This window comes from Hemiscyllium ocellatum, chromosome 33, assembly GCF_020745735.1.
Source record: "Hemiscyllium ocellatum isolate sHemOce1 chromosome 33, sHemOce1.pat.X.cur, whole genome shotgun sequence".
NCBI lineage: Eukaryota > Metazoa > Chordata > Chondrichthyes > Orectolobiformes > Hemiscylliidae > Hemiscyllium > Hemiscyllium ocellatum.
Window position 1 is genome coordinate 1,141,604 of NC_083433.1, and position 24,319 is coordinate 1,165,922.

The window sequence follows — 24,319 nt, forward strand, 5'->3', positions numbered from 1 at the left end:
CTGGCAATAAACAAAGTAATTACTGATGCATGTAAAAATGGTACTGCAATTATCATGGGGATTTTAATCTACACATTGATTGGTCAAACCAAGTTGGTTAATGCAGCCTTGACGAGGCATTCACAGAAAGAATCCACAGTAGTTTTCTTGAACACTATGAAATGGAACTGACGAGGAAACAAGCTTTCCTAGATCTGATCCTGTGTAATGAGACAGGAATACTTAATGTCCTCATAGTTAGGGATCCTCTTGGAAGGAGCGATCACAGTATGGATTTGAATTTAAAATACAGATGGAGGGTGAGAAGGTAAAATCTAATACCAGTGTCTTGTGCTTTAACAAAGGAAACTACAATGGGATGAGGGAGGAGTTGGCTAAAGTAGACTGGGTCGGACAATTGAGGAACAGTAGAGAACTTGCAAAGTGATTTTTCACAGTGCTCAGTAAAACTATATACCAGTGAAAAGGAAGGACTGTAGGAAAAGGGATAATCAGCCATGGATAACTAAGGAAATAAAGGAGGGTATCAAAATGAAAGCTAATGCATATAAAGTGGCAAAGATTACTGGGAAACCAGGGGATTGGGAAATCATTAAAGGTCAAAAGAAAGCCTAAAAAAATCTATAAAGGTACGATAGATTATGAGAGTAAACTAGCTCAGAATATAAAATCAGATAGCAAATGTTTCTCCAAATATATTAAATTAAAAAGACTCGTTAAGGTAAACACTGGTCCTTTAGAGCACAAGAAGGTGGGGGGGGGGGTTTATGATGGGAAATGAGGAAATTGCCAAGGCGTTGACAGGTGCTTTGTATGGGTCTTCACAGTGAATGACACAAACAACACGGCAATAATTGGTGACAAGGAGGCTATTGCAGTTGAGGACCAAGAAATGATCATTATCACTAAACAGATAGTGTTGGGCAAGCTAATGGGGCTAAAGGCAGACAAGTTTCCTGGCCCTGATGGAATGCATCCCAGAATACTAAAAGGGATGGTGCAGAGAAATAGCAAATGCACTCATGCTAATTTCCCAAAATTTGCTGGAATCTGGAACAGTTCCAGCAGATTGGAAAACAGCAAGCGTGACAGCACTGTTTAAAAAAGGAGATAGACAAAAGGCAGGTAACTGTAGGTCTCTTAGTTTAATTTCTGTAGTGGGGAAATTGCATGAATCTATCAAGAAACAATGAGACATCTGGATAGAAACTGTCTCATCAGACAGATACAGCATGGGTTCATGAAAGGCAAGTCATGTTTAGCTAATTTACTGGAATTCTTTGAGAACATTATGAGCATGGTAGAGAATGGGGAAACGATGGATGTGGGTGCATCTGGATTTCCAGAAGGCATTCAACAAGGTGGCGCAAAAAAGGCTGCTGCATAAGATAAAGGCACACAGCGTAATGGATAAAGTATTAGCATGGATGGAAGATCGGTTAACTAACAGAAAGGAAAGAGTGGGGATAAATGGGTACTTTTCTGGTTGGCACTAATGGTGCACCTCAAGGATCAGTGTTGGGATTGCAATTGTTTATAATTTACATCGATAATTTGGAGTCAGGGACCAAGTGTGGTGTCTCAAAGTCTGCAGAGGACACTGAAAATCTGCAGAGGGATACAGACAGTTTAAGTGAGTGGGCAAGGGCCTGGCAGATGGAGTACAATGTTGATAAATGTGACATATTGCACTTTGCTCAAAAACTACATACACTCATGTAGAACTCTGAGCTCAAACACTGCAGGAAGTTATGTAAAACACTGTTATCTCATTTATTAGATTAGAATCAATTTAAACGTCAGGTCATAAACAGAGAATACAGGGGGCTAACACCTTCAACATATTGTCTAGCTATCACCATTGTTAGCAGCTAACGCGAGAATGCAACTTTAAAAAGAAGGGTTTTGTGATTTACACATGAAAGAAGTGAAACTATCACTGTATTCTAACAGATGAAAGGCTTAACAGACAATCAATTTTTCAATGTATAATTTCAGTTACATCACACTGCAAATTTTTGCTATAAATTCTGTGTTACGATTGAGCCCTCCACAATCATCTGATGAAGGAGCGTCGCTCCGAAAGCTAGTGTGCTTCCAATTAAACCTGTTGGACTATAACCTGGTGTTGTGTGCTTTTTAACTTAGTACACCCCAGTCCAACACCGGCATCTCCAAATCATAAATGTGAAGTCATCCATTTTGGTCAGGATAACAGCAAAATGGACTATTATTTAAATGGTGAAAAATTTCAGCATGCTGCTGTGCAGTGGGACCTTGGAGTCCTTGTGCATCATTCACAAAAAGTTGGCTTGCAGGAAATAAAGGCGGCAAATGGAATTTTGTCCTTAGAATTAGAGGGGGTAAATTCAGAACAGAAATGCGGAGGCATTTCTTCAGCCAGAGAGTGGTGGGCCTGTGGAATTCATTGCCACAGAGTGCAGTGGAGGCCAGGACGCTAAATGTCTTCAAAGCAGAGATTGATAGATTCTTGTTGTCTCGAGGAATTAAGGGCTACAAGGAGAACGCTGGTAAGTGGAGTTGAAATGCCCATCAGCCATGATTGAATGGCGGAGTGGACTCAATGGGCCGAATGGCCTTACTTCCACTCCTATGTCTTATGGTCTTATTGCTGGAAGGATAGAGTTAAAAACAGGGAGGTTACACTGCAGCTGTATAGGGTGCTGGTAAGGCCACTCCTGGAGTAATGTATGTAGTTTTGGTCTCCTCACTTGAGAAAGATATATTGACACTAAAGGAGGTTCACCAGGTTGGTTTATGAGGAGAGACGAAGTAGACCGGGATTATATCCATTGGAATTTAGAAGAATGAATCTTATAGAAATATATAAAATAATGAAAGTAATAATAGAAGCAGGGAGGTTGTTCCCACAGGCAGGCAAAACTAAAACGAGGGGGAATAGTCTCAAAATAAGGAAGAGCAGATTTAGAACTGAGCTGGGAAGGAAGTTTTTCACCCAGAGGGTTGCAAATCTGTGGAATTCCCTGCCCAGGGAAACAGTTGAGGCTAGCTCATTAAATGCTTTTAAGGCAAAGGTAGATAGATTTTTGAACAGAAAAGGAAGTAATAGTTATGGTGAACAGGTGGGTATGTGGAGCTGAATGCACAAAAAAATCAGCACTGATCTTATTGAATGGCAGAGGACGTCCGAGCAGACAGATGGCCTACTCCTACTCCTGCTTCTATTTCTTATGTTCTTATGTGACAGGTGGTGTTTGTTACTCCATGAAATGCCTTCTAGAGTTCTACTTCCTGACCATTTTATGGTATTTTCATTTTGTCTGATTCTATGATTCTAAGAGGACCCACCTGACCACGGTACAAGATTCGATTCACTGGACAGACAACACAGGCTGTACCAGCACCGAAAACCTCGGCCACTCGATTCTCCTGCAGCCCTTTGATCAGTTCAGCCATTGTTATCCCTCGTTCCAAAACTTTAAACTCCCCCTGGAAATAAAGACAAGAGCTTAATGAAGCTGGAACCACAAGCTAGTTCTTGACTTCTTTTAACCTAAATGCATGTTCCTCAATGTGAACACCCTGCAGTTTTCCACATAACATGACCATGTTACATAACAGCTGAAAATGTGTTGCTGGAAGAGTGCAGCAGGTCAGGCAGCATCCAAGGAGCAGGAGAATCGACATTTCGGGCATGAGCCCTTCTTCAGGAATGAGAAAAGTGTGCGCACTTGGCACACTTTCCTCATTACTGAAGAAGGGCTCGTGCCCGAAACGTCAATTCTCCTGCTCTTTGGATGCTGCCTGACCTGCTGCATTTTTCCAGCAACACATTTTCAGCTCTGATCTCCAGCATCTGCAGTCCTCACTTTCTCCGTGTTACATAACATAACTGTAATTCCTGGAGAAGACCCATCACTATTCTGTTAGGTCAGCTGGGGATGGGCAGCTGATGAATTTGTCAGCAACATCCCCAAATTTAAAAAAAGTACAAATTTGTATCTTGGATTAGAAAAGTGAAGCCTCCTTAGTTTAAGATCTGTCCCAAAAATGATTATTTGCTACTCATTGGCAGGAACAGAGGGAGCGACTGAAACTGAGGGTTTGGATTCCTCTCACCAACAGGGAAACGTGCAGCAACTGTTAATTTCAAACACTGAAGATTCAGAGGAACATGGTTTACAAGTTAGTATTGCTTAGTCCAACAATGCTGATCTGGAGAATTAATTATTACCATTTTTTAAATTGTTAATTTTCTTCGCAATTGCTTACTCTTCATTCTCATTGCTCATGTAAAATAAACCAGACCATAGCTCTCAAATGTTATTTTTCAGTTTGCCTTTTAAAAGGAGAAAAGGACTCTGTTGTATAATATAAAATAAAGTGCTGGAGAAATGCACCAGATCTGGTGGATGAGGGAGAAGAGGTGGACAGTGTGCAGCAGCACTCTGTAGGGGAATTGCCATTTCCTCTCCCTGAAAGACATACAACCCAGATTCCAGAGGCAGCTCAGGTTGTTGGGCACATGCTCCCGTGGGAGGTATGGGACCTTGAAGCCAGTGTGAAATTCTGTCCAGGTAGGGGTGATCCCCTGATAATATTGGTCAGCCAGGGCTTCCTGATAGGCCCAGGTTAACAACATCAATCAAGGACCTCATAGTCAACAAGATCCAGTTGGTTCCAAACACTGCACACCCCTTCCATTGACATTTTGAAGTTGGCTGGGAACATGTGGGCACTCTGCTGCCTCATGCCATTTCTCAGCAGCCTGTCACACATTCAGAAAGACAGGAAGCAATCTAAATTAAGAGAGCAATAAACCAAAATCAGCAATAGGATCTCATGCTATTTGCAAATGGATGTACTTTTAAAACAAGTAATCTGCTATCGGATGTTGATGTCGTTGGCAAGACCAGTATTTGACACTCACTGCTTTGAACTGAGCAGCTTGCTGGGTCAATTTGAAGACATTTAAGATTCAACCATATTGATGTCAGTCTGGAGTCACATGTAGATTAGACTAGGTAAGAGCAGAATATTTTGAACCAGATGGGATTTAACAAGCAAATTATGTTAGTTTTATGATCGCCATTACCACGACTAGTTTCAATTCCAGATTTATAAGCTGAATATAAAATCCATCAGCTTCTGACGTGGGATTTAAACTGATGACCCCAGAACATAAGCCTGTGGCTCAGTTATGAAAGACAGTGGCTACTGGTAAAGTATTTCATATTCATAGAAGAGAATATCAAAAAAAAGATCAGTTCCCAGAAAACCAACTTACCCACTGACGAGCCAAGTCCAACAAACTCTGCCTTGTGACTCCTGGGAGGATTGTACCATCCAGTGGAGGAGTGAGCAACTCTACCTCTGAGGAGAGAAATGTAGAATCCTTTAACAAATTAGAAAATTAAATTTACTGCCCAAAACAATCATTGAACAAGTGTGACTGATAGCTAAAGAGATCTCACTGACCATAATTTTACTGCGTGTTTAAAACTAGGGAGCTTTCATGGGCTAACACTACACTTAAAATTTGCAATCTGCTGGTCATTATTGAGAAACACAGATTAAAAGTCAAGAGCCATTGAGTAGGACAGCTGATAATAACACACAAAAAGATGGAGAGAATCTCAAACTAACATTGGATGATGTCAAGCTTGGGCTTTCAGAAGTGGGAGAATGTAAACCATGCAATTTTACTGTTAGTAGAATTGGGAATCATAACGCATTTTAACATGTCAGTGCCAGCACGGTGAGTGAGGAGCTGGAATTGCCATGTCACTTACCGCCTTGCTCATTCTTCCAATAAATGAAGATATTCATAGTTCCCACTTCTGTGAGCTCATGCTTGTCTCCGTAGAGCCACAGAACTTGCTGACAGCCTTGTTTCTGGGCCTCATTCTGAACATATATCGTTGGACCATAATTTCTAGGTAGCAAGGAAATGAGAAGAAAATTCTGTCAGATGTTCACACCTTCAAGTGAGGAAATATTTCAAAATGTTAAGAACATAAAATGTAAGAGGCTGAGACTGGGAATGGATTTGGTTGTTACATCTGCACTGAAATATCACTCAACAAATAGCAGTCTTCAAAATCAGAATAATATTAATTTAATCACCTTAACCATTAAGATTAACTATTTACTCCTGAACAAAGAAATCAGAGAAGTGAACCATTCAGCCCCTCAAACCTGTTCTACCATTCATAACATCTTGGCTGATCTGACTGTGCCCTTCAGTCCATTTTCCTGTCTATGCCCTTATAAACTTTGGCTCTTTTGTATTTCACAGTCAGTCTGACTCAACTGAAATATATTCAATGGGTCAACTTCCACTGCTCTCTGGGACTCAATTCTAAGGGATATAATGTCTCTGAAAGAAGAAACTCCTACTCATTGTCACTTCAAATAGGAAACTCTTTATTTTAAAACTATAACCCTTTTGAATTGGGAATTAAAAGCTTGTCTAATGATGACCATGTAGCCATTGTCAATTGCTGTAAAAACCCATCTGGTTCACTAATGTTCTTTAAGGAAGGAAATCTGCTGTTCTCACCCAGTCGCACTTCCAAATGACTTCTGTAATGAGGCTGACTTTTAATTGGCTCTCTAGGCCACTTCGGAAATCAATTACAGCAAGTTCAATTCTGGCAGGTCCAAGTGTAAATAGGGGCAGGAAATAAATGCCAGCCTTGACAACAATGTCTGTGTGTCAATCAAGAATACATTCAAAAGCTTCTAGAACTTCTTGTTTTTAAAATTGGGACCAAGACATTAGCATCTTAGCATTTATTCTTTTGAGCTCCTGAGCATCTTATATATTTTTAGAAGATTAACTCTCGTTTTCTAAACTCCAGTGAGCATAGGTACAAACTGACAGATCCTTTTCATTCCAGAAATTAACTTTACAAACTTTCTCCGAATTGCGCTAATGTTAAGATTGATGCTGAAGGGATGGATTTTGATGTATGGGGCACTAGCACCAGTGCTGGGGAATATAAGAATCATATCACTGCGATTTTGTGATTGATTTCTTCTGAACTATGTTGGAAGCAGTGTTCTGGCAAGTTATATAACTAGGATATAGAGAGAGCTTTAAATGGCCATGAGGATCAGGTTTGGGCAGACATGGTAAAGTATATAGAGAAAATAAGGCAAGGTAGCAATAAGAGAATGAAATGATCAAAGTGTGGCAAAAAGGGATAAAGAGTGTAAATTTAATAGTGCACCAGCAGATAAGCTGGAGGTTACAAAATTAATAAAACATCAGAACTAAGGAGGCTATCCCTAAGTGCACAGAATCATAGAATTCATAACTTGCAGAGACAGGCTGTTCGACACGTTGAGTCTGCACTAACCCACTAAACAGCATCCCACCCAGACCCAGTTCTCCACCCTATCTTGAATATATGTGTAGTTCTGCTCTCTGTAAGGGAGGATGTAAATATATTGGAGTTTTAAAAAGTGAGGTGTGCTTTGATTGAAGTGTACAAGACCCTGAATGGTCTTGAAAAGGTGGATGTGGAGAAGGTGTTTTCTTTTGTGGGTGAGTCCAAAACCGAAAGATACAGTTTAAAATAGGTCTGCCATGATCTTATTAAATGGTGGAGCGGGCTTAATGGGCTATACACCTACTTCTGTTCCTATTATAGATATAGAAATACAAATTGACTGTAGAAATAGAAATAAATATGTATGATCGATAGCTATTAGAGAGACAAGACTATTAGATAACAAATATGGAGATGTGAATGTTCAAGGTACATATTTAAGAATTGGAGCTATGAAAAGTAGAGGGGAATCTCTGTTAAATAAAGATGACACTGCAGAATAGAGAGAGATATAGAGAGAGAGAGAGAGATAATCTTAGTTTGGGTCATCTACATGAAGAATCAATTTGGGTGGAAATTAGCAATACAATGCAGAAGGTGCATGTTGGGATGATAACAGTAAGAGCAATTTCAAGGGCATGAAGTCAGAGCTGACTGAAGTGAATTGAGAAATTAGGTGATGGCGTAGATCCCCAGAGATGAAGTGCACACATTGCAGGATATTTTTCAGAAGACTCAGGGAAAATACTTTCCAGTGAGAAAGAAAGATTCCATGAGAAAATCCATTGCCAACGAAGCAAAAGAGTAGGTACAGCATTAGTTTACTAGAAAACATGTCTGGGGAATAATAATGGAAAACAAGGAAATGATAAATGAATTGAACATATATTTTCTGTCTCTTTACTGTAGACATACAAATAATATCCTAGAAATAATTGTGAATCAGGAACTAAAAGGGAGGGAAGAATTTAAAACATTCGTCAGAAGAAGAAAACTGATAAAATTATGCGAACTGAAAGCTGACAAGTTCCCACGTCACAAATAGGAGCAGGCCATTTGGCCCATCGAGTCTGTTCCGCTGTTTGATCATGGTTGATATGTTTCTTAAATCCATTCTCGTACATTCTTCCCATAATCCTTGATCCCCTTAATAATCAACATCCTATCTACATCTGGTTTAAATAAAATGACTTGGCCTTCACAGTCTTCTGCAGCAATGGGCTCTACTGATTCACAACCCTCTGGCTGAAGAAGTTCCTCCTCATCTCAGTCTAAAAGGTTGTCCCTTCTCTCTGAGGCCGTGTCCTCAGTCTTAGTCTCTCCTACTGGTAGAAACATCTTCTCCAAAAACACTCTAGCCAGGCCTCGAAATTTTAATGTCATCCTCTCTCATGCTTGTAAACTCCATCCAGTACAGACCCAGAGTCCTCACCCACACGTCAACCAGTCTTCATCCCTGGAATCATTTTTGTAACTCTCCTCTGGACCTCATCCAATGCCAGCACATCCTTCCTTCGATACTAGGCCCAGAACTGCTCACAATATTCTAGTTGCGGTCTGACTACAGCCTTATACAGCCTTAGCAGTACATCTCTGTTCTTGTATTCTGGTCCCAATGGGCCTCATCCTAGAGTTTTAAGAGAAGCAGCTGATGAGATAGTAAATGTACTGGTTTCAATTTTTCAAATTTCCCTAGCTTCTGGAAAAGTTTTGTCAGGTTGGAAATTCTTTTACTAAAAAAAAAGTAGGAAACTACAGTCCAGTTAGCTTCACTTCTGATATACGGAAAATGCCAGAAACTTTCATTGAGGAGGACAAAATGAGGAGTTTAGAAAATCTCAAGACTTGATGTCAACATGGTTTTGTGAAGAAAAATTTTGTTTGACTAACGTTTTGGAGTTTTTTGAAGTAACAAACAATTTGGATTGAGGTGGTAAAATTATTTTTGCAAAGTTTTCTATGTAAACTAGGAGCTCATGTTTTAGGAGATAATATAATAGAGTAGATACAGGACTGATTAATTTACAGGAAATGGAGAATAAGCATAAATTCATCTTGTTTCGGTTGCCAAGGTACAAGGAATAGTGATGCAGGGATCAGTGCTGATTTACAGGCTATTTCAATATGTACGAAGGGACTGATGTGCGGTTACTAAATTTGGAGATGACACAAATATTGGCAGGAAATGAAGTGGACATAATGAGCCAGAAAAGTGATACAGATAGGTAAAGTGAATGGGTGAAAAATTTAGCAAATAAAGTGTCATCCCTCAATCGAGGGGGATTGTAGAGCTTAAAGGGAGCTGGGGGCCCTGACACATGAATCACAAAGTTAATATGTCAGTACAAGTGAATAAGAAAGTAAGCACATGGAACATTGTTGTTTACGGCAATATATACTTTGCTACAGTTATCAAGAGCATTGCTGAGTCCGCAACTGAGCTAATGTTCTCACTTCAGTTTCCTTATTTAAAGAAAAGTTTTAAAAGCACTTCAGAGAATGTTCACTGAGTCCCCTTTCATAAAACAACGCTAACTTTGTCTGGTTGTATTACAACTTTCAAAATATTCTGTCCTAGTTTGTCCCCTCTGAGTGCTGTCACATTATCCTCACTGCAGTTGGTGACGAACTGCAGCGAAACTGCAAGCAGACTCAGATAACTGGCTGTACGAGAAATTGTAGCTGATGGAAATTTAGTTACTGGGTTGGTAACTGAGAGGAAATGCTATACCACCAAATCTAATGCTCATCTGATGCTAATACAGAAACATCCAGGAAGATCTGAGTAATGGGCCCTTGTGTTTTTCCTAGCCTATCATTGTTAATGCTGACTAGAGGATAGACTGAAAATCAAATCTGGGAACTGTAAGGTCACTGAGGTGCGTCTTACCTGTTCGACCATGTACAACATGGTGTTTTCTCTATCATAGAGTGAGAAACAAGTTTTTTTAAAAACATTTGATCTGAAAATCATCTTCATTTGTTCAACATTACTTACCCTCCCATTTTGCAGTCACCTACGCCGCCTTTCCAAGCACGTACAAAATTGGGATCAGCAAGCAACGAGACAGGGTTGAAACTTCCTGTGGCAAAATATGGTCCAACAGGCCCAATGATAACAAAGAGTAGGGCATGATTAGCTCGAGACACCCCAAGAGAAGGCTGGGAAAAAATGTATATATGGAAATATGAAAGCATGCTCCACTCATTGCAGCTTCATGACAAATGTTTAATGAGAACTACTTGGTGTAAACTTCCCCTGCAAATGGGGATCAATAACTTGCTGACCAAATACACAACAGCAGAAATGGGAACTACAGTTGGGACTTAAAACATCAGCTGTGTATTTGTGTAACAGAGAAGGTTCAGAATTTGAGAAAGTACACGGAATGTGATTATATATAGCACTGGTGAGTGAATAAATGACTTGGAAACAAGATTAGGGCTTGTAAAAGGACAAGGGATAAGTTTATAGAAAAACATTTTAAAGCAAAGGAATGTATTACCACAATCAGATAATGAAGCTGAGACAATAAAAATTATTTAAAGGGAAATGGACAAGCAATAGTTTGGATTTGTACAGTACATTTCTTGAAGTGTTCTGAGATACTTCACATGGCAGAAAGTAGTAAGTGAGATTGGGAGGATTTGGGCAATATATTTAAAATGTGCTCAAAAATATCCAAAAGAAAGGAATTTTTTAAAGGTAGGAAGGAAATCAAGAATAAAATTATCCAGAGCACAGAAAAGAGAAAAATGGATTTAAAGTTGGTAGTTCTAGTGTGGAACCAGCACTGTCACAAAGACAGCCAGGCAAATCACCTCTGACTATATTGAATCATCTGTGATTTCAGTCACCAGGAGGAAGATCATGTGACATAGAAGCATCTAAAGAATGATCAGTTGTCATGAGCTTGTTTCTGTAGGATTTCTCCTTCAGTGCAAGCATAACACTGGCAAGCAAATCCCCTAAACAATACTCTAGACATACTCCAACTGAAAACATGAAAAACAAAGGCTTCATACCTCGGTTCCAATGAAAGTGGGCCGGATATAGAGACTTGCTGTGTCAGAATATGGCACCCATTCTCTGTCAACTTCAATGAGCTTTCGGATGCACTCCATGAGTTCTTCTTTGTCAAAGCCCTAAAATACAGATAAGCTTCAGAAAGTCTGACAACGCAGAGCCTCTATACTCCTGAGGGCAACCCAACAGATGGCATCATTTTGGAACAACATGGACAATATCAGTAGACTAGAAATCTGCATTCTGAGAAAGAACAGATGCTGCTGGGTAAGAGAACACCATGCTGCTGTGTGCTTGAGAATAGAACGAAAATATATTGTCATTACAACATAAGTGAAGCTTTTCCTTCCTACGCATGTACTTGAACTGGAACCGACAAACAGCCAAATGTGTGGCTTAGTTTCATATTACACATGAATGGTGACACTGTCAAAGGAATATGCCGTCAGTACTGCATTAGTGTGTGCAAGTGGTGGCATGTACTTTGAATGGTGCAAATCAATAGTCACATTTAGCAAATAATAAGTTGGAGTAGATTTAGAAATGTATTGGAATGGAGCGAGGCATTTAACTCATTAAAGAGAGTTCAGTTGTTTTGCTTTTTCTAAATTGCTTCAAACTCAGAAATTGATTCAACTCTGCTACAGGAGGAGCTGGTTAGTGAGTGAGTTTCTGGTAAGTTACTAAAGTTTATTTTATGCTTAAGGTTCAGCATAATATAGCAACTGGTGGTTGCTGATACTGATGTTATTCAATTTTATATTGACTTGTAAGTAGTTACTTGTACCACATTAAGGATGGCAAGACAGGTAACGTACTACAAGTGCAGCATGGAAGAGTTCCTGGATGCAACCTAGATCCAGAGTAAACATATTTATGGCAAATGTTTGCAGTTTGAGCAGCTTCGGCTCAGAGTGTCCGAGCAGAATGCTGACCCACAGACAATACAATGTTGTAGAGAAGGGTAAGGTTACCCAGATTCTTTGGACCAGGAGGCAGTCATAGCAGTTGGGTTGGGTTGTCTAATTTGGTCAGTGTTTATGCACACATGACTGTAAGTGAGGCAGATGAGGCGACCCAGACAGCAGGAGGGCAGGAACCTCAGCTTTTGACACCATCCAACAGGTTTGAGGCTCTACAAAGAGCTGAGCCAACTGACCAATCATAATGATACGGGAAACATAAGAACATAAGAACTCCATCTGCTAGACCTTTGCCCACTCACTTAAAGCATCAATGTTCCTCTGCAAAGTTCCACAGTCTTCTACCACTCATCTTGGTTTCATTGGCAAACTTTGACACACTACACGTGGTCCCAAACATCAAATCATCTATATAAACTGTGAATAAATGCACACTGATCCCTGAGGCACACCACTCGTCATTGATTGCCAACCAGAAAAGCATTCATTTATCCCAAGTCTTTGCTTCCTGTTAGTCAACTAATCGTCTACCCATGCTAATACTATACCCATAACATCTTGCATCTTTACCTTAAGAGGAGGGATTAAGAAAGAATGTAGTAGAATTTAAGCTGTAACAGCACTGCTGTCTGACAGAGCCAGGGACCCGGGTTCGATTCCAACCTCAGGCAACTGTCTGTGTGGAGTTTGCATGTTCTCCTTGTATCTGTGTGGGTTTCCTCTGGGTGCTCCGGTTTCCTGTTGTCCAGATGGTGGTGTTGCAGACCTGATGGCAGGGTTCAGAATAGCAGCCCAGAGCTGGACAAAACTTTACAGGTTTATTTGTGGAGGAGGGGGGAGGAAGAAAAGGAAGCAATCTCTATATAATATAAAATATATATATATATATATAGAGAGAGAGAGAGAGAGAGAAAAAACCCAGGCACCAAAATAAAAGGCAGGGTGTCAAAGGGCATAATTTCTACATTTTGACTCAGTCACATCACTATTTTGGAAAGGATAAAATTTGGGAAGATGTGGTAAATCAGAATACAGTCAAGGACAAAGAAAGAAAGGTATTAGTATGGGAAATGATAAACAGATCATGACAAGAAGGGATAGAGAGTTTGAGTCAAATAATAAACTAACAGACAGGACTAGAGTTTACAGAGACAGCAAAGGAATAAAACTAAAGGCTCTATGTGAATGCACATAACATTCAAAACAAAACAGGCGACCTGAGATTGACAATAAAAATAAGTAAGTGTGAACTGATAGCTATTACAGACACATAGCCGCAGACTGACATGGATTGGGATCTTGAAGGAATGTCGGGAAACTAGAAAAAGGTGGAGGTGTCACTCTATTAGTTAACAATAGCATTAAAACAATCAAAAGGAATGATTTAAGTTCAGGAAACCATGATGTGGATGTATTTTGTTAAAAATGAGAAAAAACAAATCGGAGAATCCCCAAAGTGTGGAAGCAGGCCATTCAGCCTTTCGAGTCCACAATGTCCCTCTGAAGGGCATCCCATCCCTCCTATCCCTGCATTGCCCAGAGCTAATCCATCTAGCCTGCACATCTCTGGACACTATGGGCAATTTAGCATGGCCAAACCACTTAACCTGCACATCTTTGGACTTTGGGAAGAAACCAAACAGACACAGGGAGAGTGTGCAAACTCCACACAGACAATTGCTTGGAGTGGAATTGAACCATGGTCCCTGACGCTGTGAGACAGAAATGTTAACCACTGAGCCACCGTACTATTGGTGAGAAGTTATTTGTGGTAATGGTGTACAGGCCTCCCTAATAGAAACGACATAGTAATTTGGATTATAAAGAAAGAAATAATGAGCTCTTCACAGAAAGGCACAGTAATAATCATGGACAATTTTAATTACCACATGAAGTGGAAAAGTCATGCAAGCAAAGGGAGTCTAGATTAGGAACTCATAGAGTGTTTTCAGGATTGCTTCATAGAACAGGCGTATACTGGCACCAACCAGGAATCAGACTGGTCGAGACCTGATTTTGTGCAATGAGTTGAATTAATTAGTGACTCACAGTGGAGACACCCCTTGATAACAGCAACCATAATATGACAGAATTTTACATTCAGTTTGAAGGAGAAAGGAATGGATAAAGCACACTCTTTAAACAAGGATAATTGTGAGGCCATGAAAGATGACTAAAGTTAATTTGCAAAATTTGGTTCAAGGAAAAGTCAATGGAGTGACAGATATTTAAGAGGCTGCTTCAGAATTCACAAGTAGATACATTCCAACAACTAAGAAAAATCCCAAGGGACAGACCTAGCAGCGGTGGTTAACCAGTAAATACTGAATCAACTCGAAAGAAAAAACATACAGTTGTACAGAGATGGGGGGTACGTCAGAAGATTGGATGGTATTTTAAAATCAATAAAGAAAAACCAACAAATGAAGGAAAAAAAACAAAAAAAACCTAATCAAAAGTATAAAACAAAATGGTAAGAGTTTCTATAATTATTTAAAGAAGAATTATCAAAGAGAGTGTTGGTCCTATAGAAAGTGAGATTTAAAATTAATATTAAAAAATAAGACAAAGCTTTGGAAAAATATCGGGAATGGGGAGGTTGGCAAACGTGGTGCTACTGTTTAAGAAGGGCGGTAAAGACAAGCCAGGGAACTATAGACTGGTGAGCCTGACCTCGGTGGTGGGCAAGTTGTTGGAGGGAATCCTGAGGGACAGGATGTACATGTATTTGGAAAGGCAAAGACTGATTCGGGATAGTCAACATGGCTTTGTGCGTGGGAAATCATGTCTCACAAACTTGATTGAGTTTTTTGAAGAAGTGACAAAGAAGATTGATGAGGGCAGAGCAGTAGATGTGATCTATATGGCCTTCAGTAAAGCGTTCGACAAGGTTCCCCATGGAAGACTGATTAGCAAGGTTAGATCTCATGGAATACAGGGAGAACTAGCCATTTGGATACAGAACTGGCTCAAAGATAGAAGACAGAGGGTGGTGGTGAAGGGTTGTTTTTCAGACTGGAGGCCTGTGACCAGTGGAGTGCCATAAGGATCGGTGCTGGGTCTATTGCTTTTTGTCATTTACATAAATAATTTGGGTGCGAGCATAAGAGGTACAGTTAGTAAGTTTGCTGATGACACCAAAATTGGAGGTGTAGTGAACAGCGAAGAGGGTTACCTCAGAATACAACAGGATCTGGAACAGGTGGGCCAATGGGCTGAGAAGTGGCAGATGGAGTTTAATTCAGATAAATGCGAGGTGCTGCATTTTAGGAAAGCAAATCTTAGCAGGACTTATACACTTAATGGTAAGGTCCTAGGGAGTATTGCTGTACAAAGAGACCTTGGGGTGCAGGTTCATAGCTCCTTGAAAGTGGAGTTACAGGTAGATAGGATAGCGAATGCAGCGTTTGGTATGCTTTCCTTTATTGGTCAGAGTATTGAGTATAGGAGTTGGGAGGTCATGTTGCAGTGTACAAGACATTGGTTAGGCCACTGTTGGAATATTGCATGCAATTCTGGTTTCCTTCCTATCAGAAAGATGTTGTGAAACTTGAAAGGGTTCAGAAAAGATTTACAAGGATGTAGCCAGGGTTGGAGGATCTGAGCTACAGGGAGAGGCTGAACAGGCTGGAACTGTTTTCCCTGGAGCATCGGAGGCTGAGGGGTGACCTTATAGAGGTTTACAAAATCATGATGAGCATGGATAGGATAAATAGACAAAGTCTTTTCCCTGGGGTGGGGGAGTCCAGAAGTAGAGGGTAGAGGTTTAGGGTGAGAGGGGAAAGATATAAAAGAGACCTAAGAGGCAACTTTTTCATGCAGAGGGTGGTGTATGTATGGAATGAGCTGCCAGAGGATGTGGTGGAGGCTGGTACAATTGCAACATTTAAGAGGCATTTGGATGGGTATATGAATAGGAAGGGTTTGGAGGGATATGGGCGGGGCGCTGGCAGGTGGGACTAGATTGGGTTGGGATATCTGGTTGGCATGGACAGGTTGGACCGAAGGGTCTGTTTCCATGCTGTACATCTCTATGACTCTATAATTAAGAGGGCTGAAAGGAGTCATGAGAGTCATGAGCAAACAGGGTTAAGGAAAATCCCAAAGCTTTATTTTCATATATAAGGAGCAGGTAACTAGAGAAAGGGTTGGCCCACTCAAAGACAAAGGAGGAAAGTTATGCATGGAGCCAGAGAAAATGGGCAAGATTCTTAATGAGTATTTTGCATTGGTATTCACTGAGGAGAGGGACATGACAGAGATTGAGGTTAGATGTTTGAGTGCTCTCGGTCAAGTCGACGTAAGGAGGGAGAAAGTGTTGGGTATTCTAAAATGCATTAAGGTAGACAAGTCCCTATGTTCGGATGGGATTGACCTGGGTTACTGAGGGAAGTGAGAGAGGAAATAGTTGGGGCTTTAACAGATATCTTTGCAACATCCTTGAACAGGTGAGGTCCCGGAGGACTGATGAATTGCTAATGCTGTCCCCTTGTTTAAGAAGGGTAGCAGGGATACTCCAGGTAATTATAGACTGGTGAACCTGACGTCAGTCATAGGGAAGCTGCTGGATCAGATACAGAGGGATAGGATCTATTCCCATTTGGAAGAAAATGGGCTTATCAGAGATAAGCATCATGGTTTTGTGCAGGGAAGGTCATGTATTACAAACCTAATAGAATTCTTTGAGAAGGTGACAAAGTTGATTGATTGGGGAAGGGCTGTCGATGTCATTTACATGGACTTTAGTAAGGTTTTGATAAGGTTCCCCATGGTCGGCTAATGGAGAACAAGAAGACCCATGGGGCCCAGGGTGTTCTAGCTACATGGATAGAGAAGTGGCTGGGCAACAGAGAGTAGTAGTGGAAGGGAGTTTCTCCAAATGGAGACCTGTGACCAGTGGTGTTCCATAAGGATCCGTGCCGGGACCACTTTTATTTGTGATATACATAAATGTGTTGGAGGAAGGTTTCAATTGCCACCAAGATTGGTGGAACAGCAGATAGTGAAGGGGACTATCAGAGAATGCAGTAGAATATAGGTAGGTTGGAGAGATGGGCAGAGAAATAGCAGGTGGAGTCCAATCTGGGCAAGTGCGAGGTGATGCATTTTGGAAGATCCAATTCAAGAACGAACCAGACAGTAAATAGTAAAGTCCTGGGGAAAATTGATGTTCATAGGGATCTGGGTGTTCAGGTCCTTTGTACCCTGAAGGTGGCAATGCAGGTCAGCAAAATGGTCAGGAAGACATACAACATGCTTTCCTTCATCAGACAGGGTATTGAGTACAAGAGTTGGCAAGCCTTGTTATAGTTGTATAGGACTTTGGTTTGGCCACATTCGGAATACAGTGTACAGTTCTGGTTGCCACATTACCAAAAGGATGTGGATGCTTTGGAGAGGTTGCAGAGGAAGTTCACCAGGATATTGCCTGGTATGAAGGGTGCTAGATATGAGGAGGGGTGGAGTAGATTAGGATTATTTTCATTAGAAAGACGGAGGTTAAGGGGGGAATCCGATTGAGGTCTACAAAATCATGAGAGGTGTAGACAGGGTGGATAGCGAGAAGCTTTTTCCCAGAGTGGGAGACTCAATTACTAGGGGCCATGAGTTCAAAGTGAGAGGGGAAAGGTTTAGGGGAGATACATGTGGAAAGCTCTTCAAGCAGAGGGTGGTGGGGGCCTGGAACATGTTGCCAGCGGAGGTGATAGGGGTGGGAATGATAGAATCATTTAAGATGTATCTAGACAAATACATGAATGGGTAGGGAACAGAGGGATACAGGGCCTTAGAAAATAGGTAAAAAATGAGGTCTGCAGATGCTGGAGATCACAGCTGAAAATGTGTTGCTGGTTAAAGCACAGCAGGTCAGGCAGCATCCAAGGAACAGGAAATTCGACGTTTCGGGCATAAGCCCTTCATCAGGAATGAGAATACATTTTCAGCTTAGAAAATAGGTAACAGGTTTAGATCGAGGATATGGATCAGCACAGGCTTGGAGGGCCGAAGGGCCTGTTCCTGTGCTGCCAGGTTCTTTGTTCTAAGTAAGGAAATGGCAGATTAATTGAACAGATACTTTGCATTAGTTTTCATTATAGATACTTTAATCAACTTGTTAGACATGCTGTGACAAATCTCCAGTGCAGGTGGGACTTTAACCTGGATCTTCTGGTTCAGAGATGGTGATGCTATCTAATTTGCTGAGGATTCAAAGATTGTAAAATAGTCATTTGTGAACAAGAAATAAGGAACAAACAAAGGGAAGTGGGTATGTTAAATGAGTGAGCAAATGGAGCATAATGTAGGAAATTGTTAAATTGTCCATTTTGGCAGGAAGAGTAAAAAGAAGCATATATCTGAATGGTGAGAGATTGCAGAGCTCAGAGATGTACAGAGGGCTGTCCTCATCCAAGAATCACAAAATGTTACTGTCTGGGTACAACAAGTAATTAGGAAAGTAATTGAATACAAAAGTAGCAAAGTTGTGCTTCAATTATATAGGTGAAAATGTGTTGCTGGAAAAGCGCAGCAGGTCAGGCAGCATCCAAGGAACAGGAGATTCGACGTTTCGGGCATAAGCCCTTCTTCTTCCTGAAGAAGAGCTTATGCTCGAAACGTCGAATCTCCTGTTCCTTGGATGCTGCCTGACCTGCTGCGCTTTTCCAGCAACACATTTTCAGCTCTGATCTCCAGCATCTGCAGACTTCACTTCCTCCTTCAATTATATAGGGCACTGGTGAGACTGCATCTGGGTACAGCATTGGTCTCCTCACTTAAGGAAAAATGTGAATACTGTGGAAGGAGTTCAGTGAAACTTTACCAGACTAATACCTGGAATGGGGGTGGAGGGATGTGTGTTACGAAAAAGGATTGGATGAGCTCGGATTGTATCTGCTGAATTTTGGAAGAGTAAAAAGTGACTTCATGAAACATATAAGATCCCGAGGGGAGTGACAGGAAGTATGTGGAAAATATTTCTTCTTATGGGAGAATCTAGAACTCGTTGATCACTGTTTACAATTCAGAGGTTGTCCATTTTAAACACAGCTTAGGCAATTGTTTTTCCTCTCATTGTGAGGCACCCTTTGGAACTCTCTTCTTACAAACCTGGTGGAAGCAGAGACATAGTCATAGGCAGGGACAAAGTAAAGGGATGAAAGGTTACCAGGGACGGGCAGGAATATGAATTTGAGGTTATGGTTAGATCAAGTACAATATTATTGAATTGGTGGAGCCAAATGGACATCTCCTGCTCCTAACTCATATGTTCATAAGGTGAGCACTTTGAGATATTCCTGTGAGACAGTTTAAGACACCATATGAACTTACATCTGTCTTTTTCATTCTTTATGCAATTAACGTACAACACATTGAAATGTCCTTTGTCCTACATACCGGCAGACATGCTCGGAGCGCTGATCGATGCATTCGTTCCATATTCAAATCAGGTCGGAACATGCGAATCTTGTTGTCTATCCCTCGGAAAGCTTTCATACCTTCAAACAGCTTTTGGATAAAAACAGCAGTGAAAAAATATCTGAGTTCAAGCTATAATTATTCATCAATGCTTCAACTGCATTGCTGAAGAACACAAGAATAAATTAATTCCACCCATTTATTTCATTTGCATCTCCTCCCAGAACCCCAGCACCAATTGGAGTGTGTGAGCAACTTATCTGTGGGAGAGGTGAGATAGTGGAGAGGGAGTGGGCAAAGGCACAGGGTCTACAGTTCCTTTGGAGACAGCGCAGAGAGTGAACTGAACTTCCAGTTGTATTTATTCATGACTACTGGGATTGTAAAAGCCACGGATACAGTAACAGTACGTATATTTCATCAGTTTTTTTTCCTGGTCTGAAGTTGAGTGGACAAGTGACTGAGAGGTTAGCTTCTCTGATTGCCCTTCCCTCTAGATCTCTGCTAAATGTTTCATTAAGATTGTATGCTGATATTGACACGCAACGGTTAGTAAAAGTGGATTCAGACTACAGCACTGATTGTTTAAGTACATTACTGTTTTGTAACTTGTAGAGACCATTGGGAGCTAGCTGGGAAATGAGGTTGTAAATAGTTGCATATACACCAGTCATCCAGTTCATTGACTATCCTAAAATTAAAGGGATAGAAGAGACACCTGCTGAAAACCATTCTGCAAACTAAAAATGGCTAATATAGGGATCAGCTACAAGGAAAGCTTTACATTCTAAGCCCAAATGGTTAATGGTCTAGGTAGAAAGGATATAAAACAGAAACAGTTGGGAACACATTGCAGCTAAACATCTGCAAGAAATAAAGGTCTAATGTTTTGCATATCAATCCTTTTTCAAATTGGAGATACAACTAGAAAATGAGAACAGAAGGGGAGGCCAACAGGAAAATGTCAAGAGTCAGGTGTTTATCACAAAGTAACAGTTAATAGGTCTAATAGTTTCTGAATTATTATTAAAAATAAATACTATAAAGAAGAGGAAAACTGGTAATCATAACATAAATATTATCTTGCTCAGCTTTTAAAAAAGTGTATTAGAAAGGGAAAATGAACTAAAAAGTTCCAAGACACAAAAGCATAAATAGTGGATGGATGGGAGTTAAATAAGGTAGTACATTGGGTCAGAAATTTTGAACCATTTTACACTTGGCAGTGCCTTGATTTAAATAATGAGATACTGCCCCAAAATTTAAATTCCCCACCTCATGAGTACTGTAAAGAAAACTTACCTCAATAGAATAATGCAGGGCTGAAGATGCTGGGTGCAGTGAGAGATTCTGCAGGGGTTTAATAAGTGGCTTATCCCATCCTTTTTCTGCACTCCATTCTATTGTCAACATATGATCTGAAAATGACTTTCCAAACACCAACTTGCTGCTGTCAGGCTTCTCCTTGGGGTGTTTGGAAATCTCAATCTGTAAATCAGCAGCCTATACATGGGAGAAAGAGAGTTAACCAGGGTGCCTTCTTAAAGGCCAGTGTGATGATATAATGACAAGCTTAACAACAAGCTATTACAAAATAAATAGACTCTGGAAGCTGGTAATTCAAAATCTATACTAGAAACATCTATGCAGAGTGAAATAGAGTTAACAGTTAGATCAGTGACCTTTTGCACAGCCCCAATCAATGTAACATGATACTCTTCTGAAGTTTAAATTTGCCACCTCACGGCCACTGAAGGACACTTCTCTGGATTAGTGCAGAGCTGGAGATGCTGGATGTAGTAAGAGATTCTGCAGAGATTTAGATTAGATTAGATACGCTACAGTATGGAAATTCATACAAGGTTCATCCCACCCTTTCAGCACACTCCATTTTAATATCGACATATGATCAGATGCTCTTGTTGTGGGGAAAAAAATCACCAGTCTCGGAGTCAGAATCGGGATTCAACAACAGAGTTTATTGTACAAAGAAAGCGGAGCTCTGGGGTGGGGGCGCGGGCGGGGGGGGAGGGAGAGAGAGAGAGAGACGTCCAGCAGCAAGGCTGTCAGCTGTGAGCCTGCTCTCCCCCTCGGAGCATATGTCACAGTATTTTATACATTTCGTGGTATAATGGTCCAAATATCAAGTCTTTTTTTATACAGCATGGCTTGTTTAGAGAAAGGAGAAAGTGAGATCTGCAGATGCTGGAGATCAGATCTGAAAGTGTGTTGCTGGAAAAGCGCAGCAGGTCAGGCAGCATCCAAGGAACAGGAAATTCGACGTTTCGGGCCAGAGCCCTTCATCAGGATTCCTGATGAAGGGCTTATGCCCGAAACGTTGAATTTCCTGTTCTTTGGATGCTGCCTGATTTGTTTAGAGAAAACATTACAAAGTCACTGTCAGTTTTAGCAGCTATGCAGAAGTCCATTGCTCTAGTAATTGGTCGTGATCGTTTGGAGGGCGGTAGACGTTACTGACGTGAATTCTCTCTCCCATCCGCCTTAAACTAATTATCTATGTTCTGTGTCTATTGTGCTGGTATCTTGTTGGCCTCAGGCAGTGTCTGTATGCTTCGCTATTCTTTTCCATGTAATGACGCAGCGGCCATCTTGTGTGCTACGTGACCAACGTATGGCTCAGCGGCCATCTTGTGTCTGTGTGCCTGTGTCAGCATGCCCTGAATCAACTCCCACTTCACTTTTATGAGAGAGCAGCCCATGATCTCTATGATGCCTTTACCCCTTTAATATACACGGCTCTCCAGATTGTTACACCATACAGTATGGCGAAAGTGAGGACTGCAGATGCTGGAGATCTGAGTCAAGATTAGAGTGGTGCTGGAAAAGTACAGCAGGTCAGGCATCATCTGAGGAGCAGGAAAATCCCCTCATCTACTGCCTTGGAACACTTCAGCCCCAGGGCATCAATGAACCAGTTTTCCCATTTCTCCTCCACTACCTTACCCCAGTTCCAACCTACCAGTTCAGCACTACCCTCATGACCTGTCCCATTCTGCCAATCTTCCTTCCCACCTATCCGGTCCACCCTCTGGCTGACCTATCACCTTTATCCCCACCTCCATCCACCTATTGTACTCTTAGCTATCTTCTCCCCAGCCCCACCCCCCTCCCATTTATCTCAACACCTTGGAGGCTCCCAGCCTCATTCCTGATGAAGGGCTTTTGCCTGAAACGCATATTTTCCTGCTCCTCGGATGCTGCCTGACCTGCTGTGCTTTTCCAGAACCACTCTAATCTTGACTCTAATCTCCAGCATCTGCAGATCTCACTTTCACCATATGTCCATTCTGTAATGAATAACTTAGTCAATGCAGGAAGTCGTCAGGTTATGAACGAGTTCTGTTTTTAAGTCTGTTCATAAATCGAATTTGTATGTAAGCCAGAACAGTTACATACGGTTCACATCTAGCGTCAATTAGTAAAATGTTTGTCTTAGTATCTAGTATATATTTTACCTGAAACATCTTAAATATAATAATACAGGAATAATAATAAATGTAACTACAATACAATACAGAATTTATAATTGACTGAGAGAGAGAATTGTGTGTGCGTGTGAGTGTGTGTATATACAACGAACCGCTGAAAATGCGCAGTGTTTTGAGTGTCATGCAAAGTAGTCTGCCCGTTCGTTATTACAAACCATTGTATGTATGTCGAAGTTTTAAAATATAGGCTTTACGAAGGTCGATTTGTAAGTATGGGCGCTCGTAACCCAGGGAAAGCCTATATTTCATTGTAAAAGGATAATTCAACTCAACACAAGATGCAGTGCAGAGTGTCAAGTGACTTTCTTTTATGCTTTCTGTACACCCACAGTGACTGATTTAGCCAGGGCATGTCCCTGGGTAAAAACGTGAAATGTAACTGATGTGTTCAGGTGCTGATAACTGCACCTCTCTTTAAATTACATTAAAGGCACTCAGAGCAAAAATACCTGATAGACTTGCTGGCTTTAAAGATAGAGATCTAAAGAAAGGTATTTGGAAGCTATTTAAAACTGGAATGCTGATGGAAAGATCAAGCACTCCCCATTGTGAGCCAATTGCTTAGCTCGTCTAACCATCTAGACAAAGCCATGTGATATAAACTGGCTTCAGATAAGAAACAGAGTCAAAAGGTGTGGCGCTGGAAAGCACAGCAGGTCAGGCAGCGTCTGAGGAGCAGCAGAAATCATCGCTGACATTTTCAGAAATTTAGGTGTATTCTTTGTAATCACCTTTCTTGCATGTGTGGATTTTATACTGTTGTACTCAATTTGGATGCTGAGAAAAATAAAATGCTTATTCTTTCTTTTAAACCTTTAAAGCGTATCTTATGTCTGTTCTTAAAAGTCTCAGCATTCAAGGAGTAAAGACTCTTCTTCATTAAAACACATCTTGTTGCAGTTAGTGGAGACGTCGGAAAAGGGTGAAATTATCCCATGTCTCCTTCCTGTCTGAAACTGACATTCTGTGTAAAAGCTAAACTAAAGTGTTTAGTTGATCCTGCTAGTTTCTCACCCACAACAACATGTTTGTCTAATTCAGAAACTTAGTGTTGCTGCAGCATAGTGGTAATGTTACTGGACTAGAGTGAGAGGTCTGGACTTTTGGATGCAGGGGAAAGTGAGGACT

At 40.9% G+C, this 24,319-nt stretch overlaps 1 protein-coding gene across 1 annotated transcript in view; it reads right to left on the minus strand.

Moving 5' to 3' along the window:
• LOC132831521 (branched-chain-amino-acid aminotransferase, cytosolic-like) overlaps positions 1–24,319 on the minus strand; it is a 58,428-nt gene that overhangs the window by 11,743 nt on the left and 22,366 nt on the right. Inside the window, exons 3-9 of the mRNA XM_060849717.1 lie at positions 20,985–21,185; positions 19,662–19,772; positions 11,346–11,465; positions 10,318–10,481; positions 5,775–5,917; positions 5,270–5,355; positions 3,331–3,471 (exon numbers count right to left, since the gene is read on the minus strand). Coding sequence (XP_060705700.1) covers positions 3,331–3,471; positions 5,270–5,355; positions 5,775–5,917; positions 10,318–10,481; positions 11,346–11,465; positions 19,662–19,772; positions 20,985–21,185 — 966 coding nt within the window. The remainder of the gene's footprint in view (positions 1–3,330; positions 3,472–5,269; positions 5,356–5,774; positions 5,918–10,317; positions 10,482–11,345; positions 11,466–19,661; positions 19,773–20,984; positions 21,186–24,319) is intronic.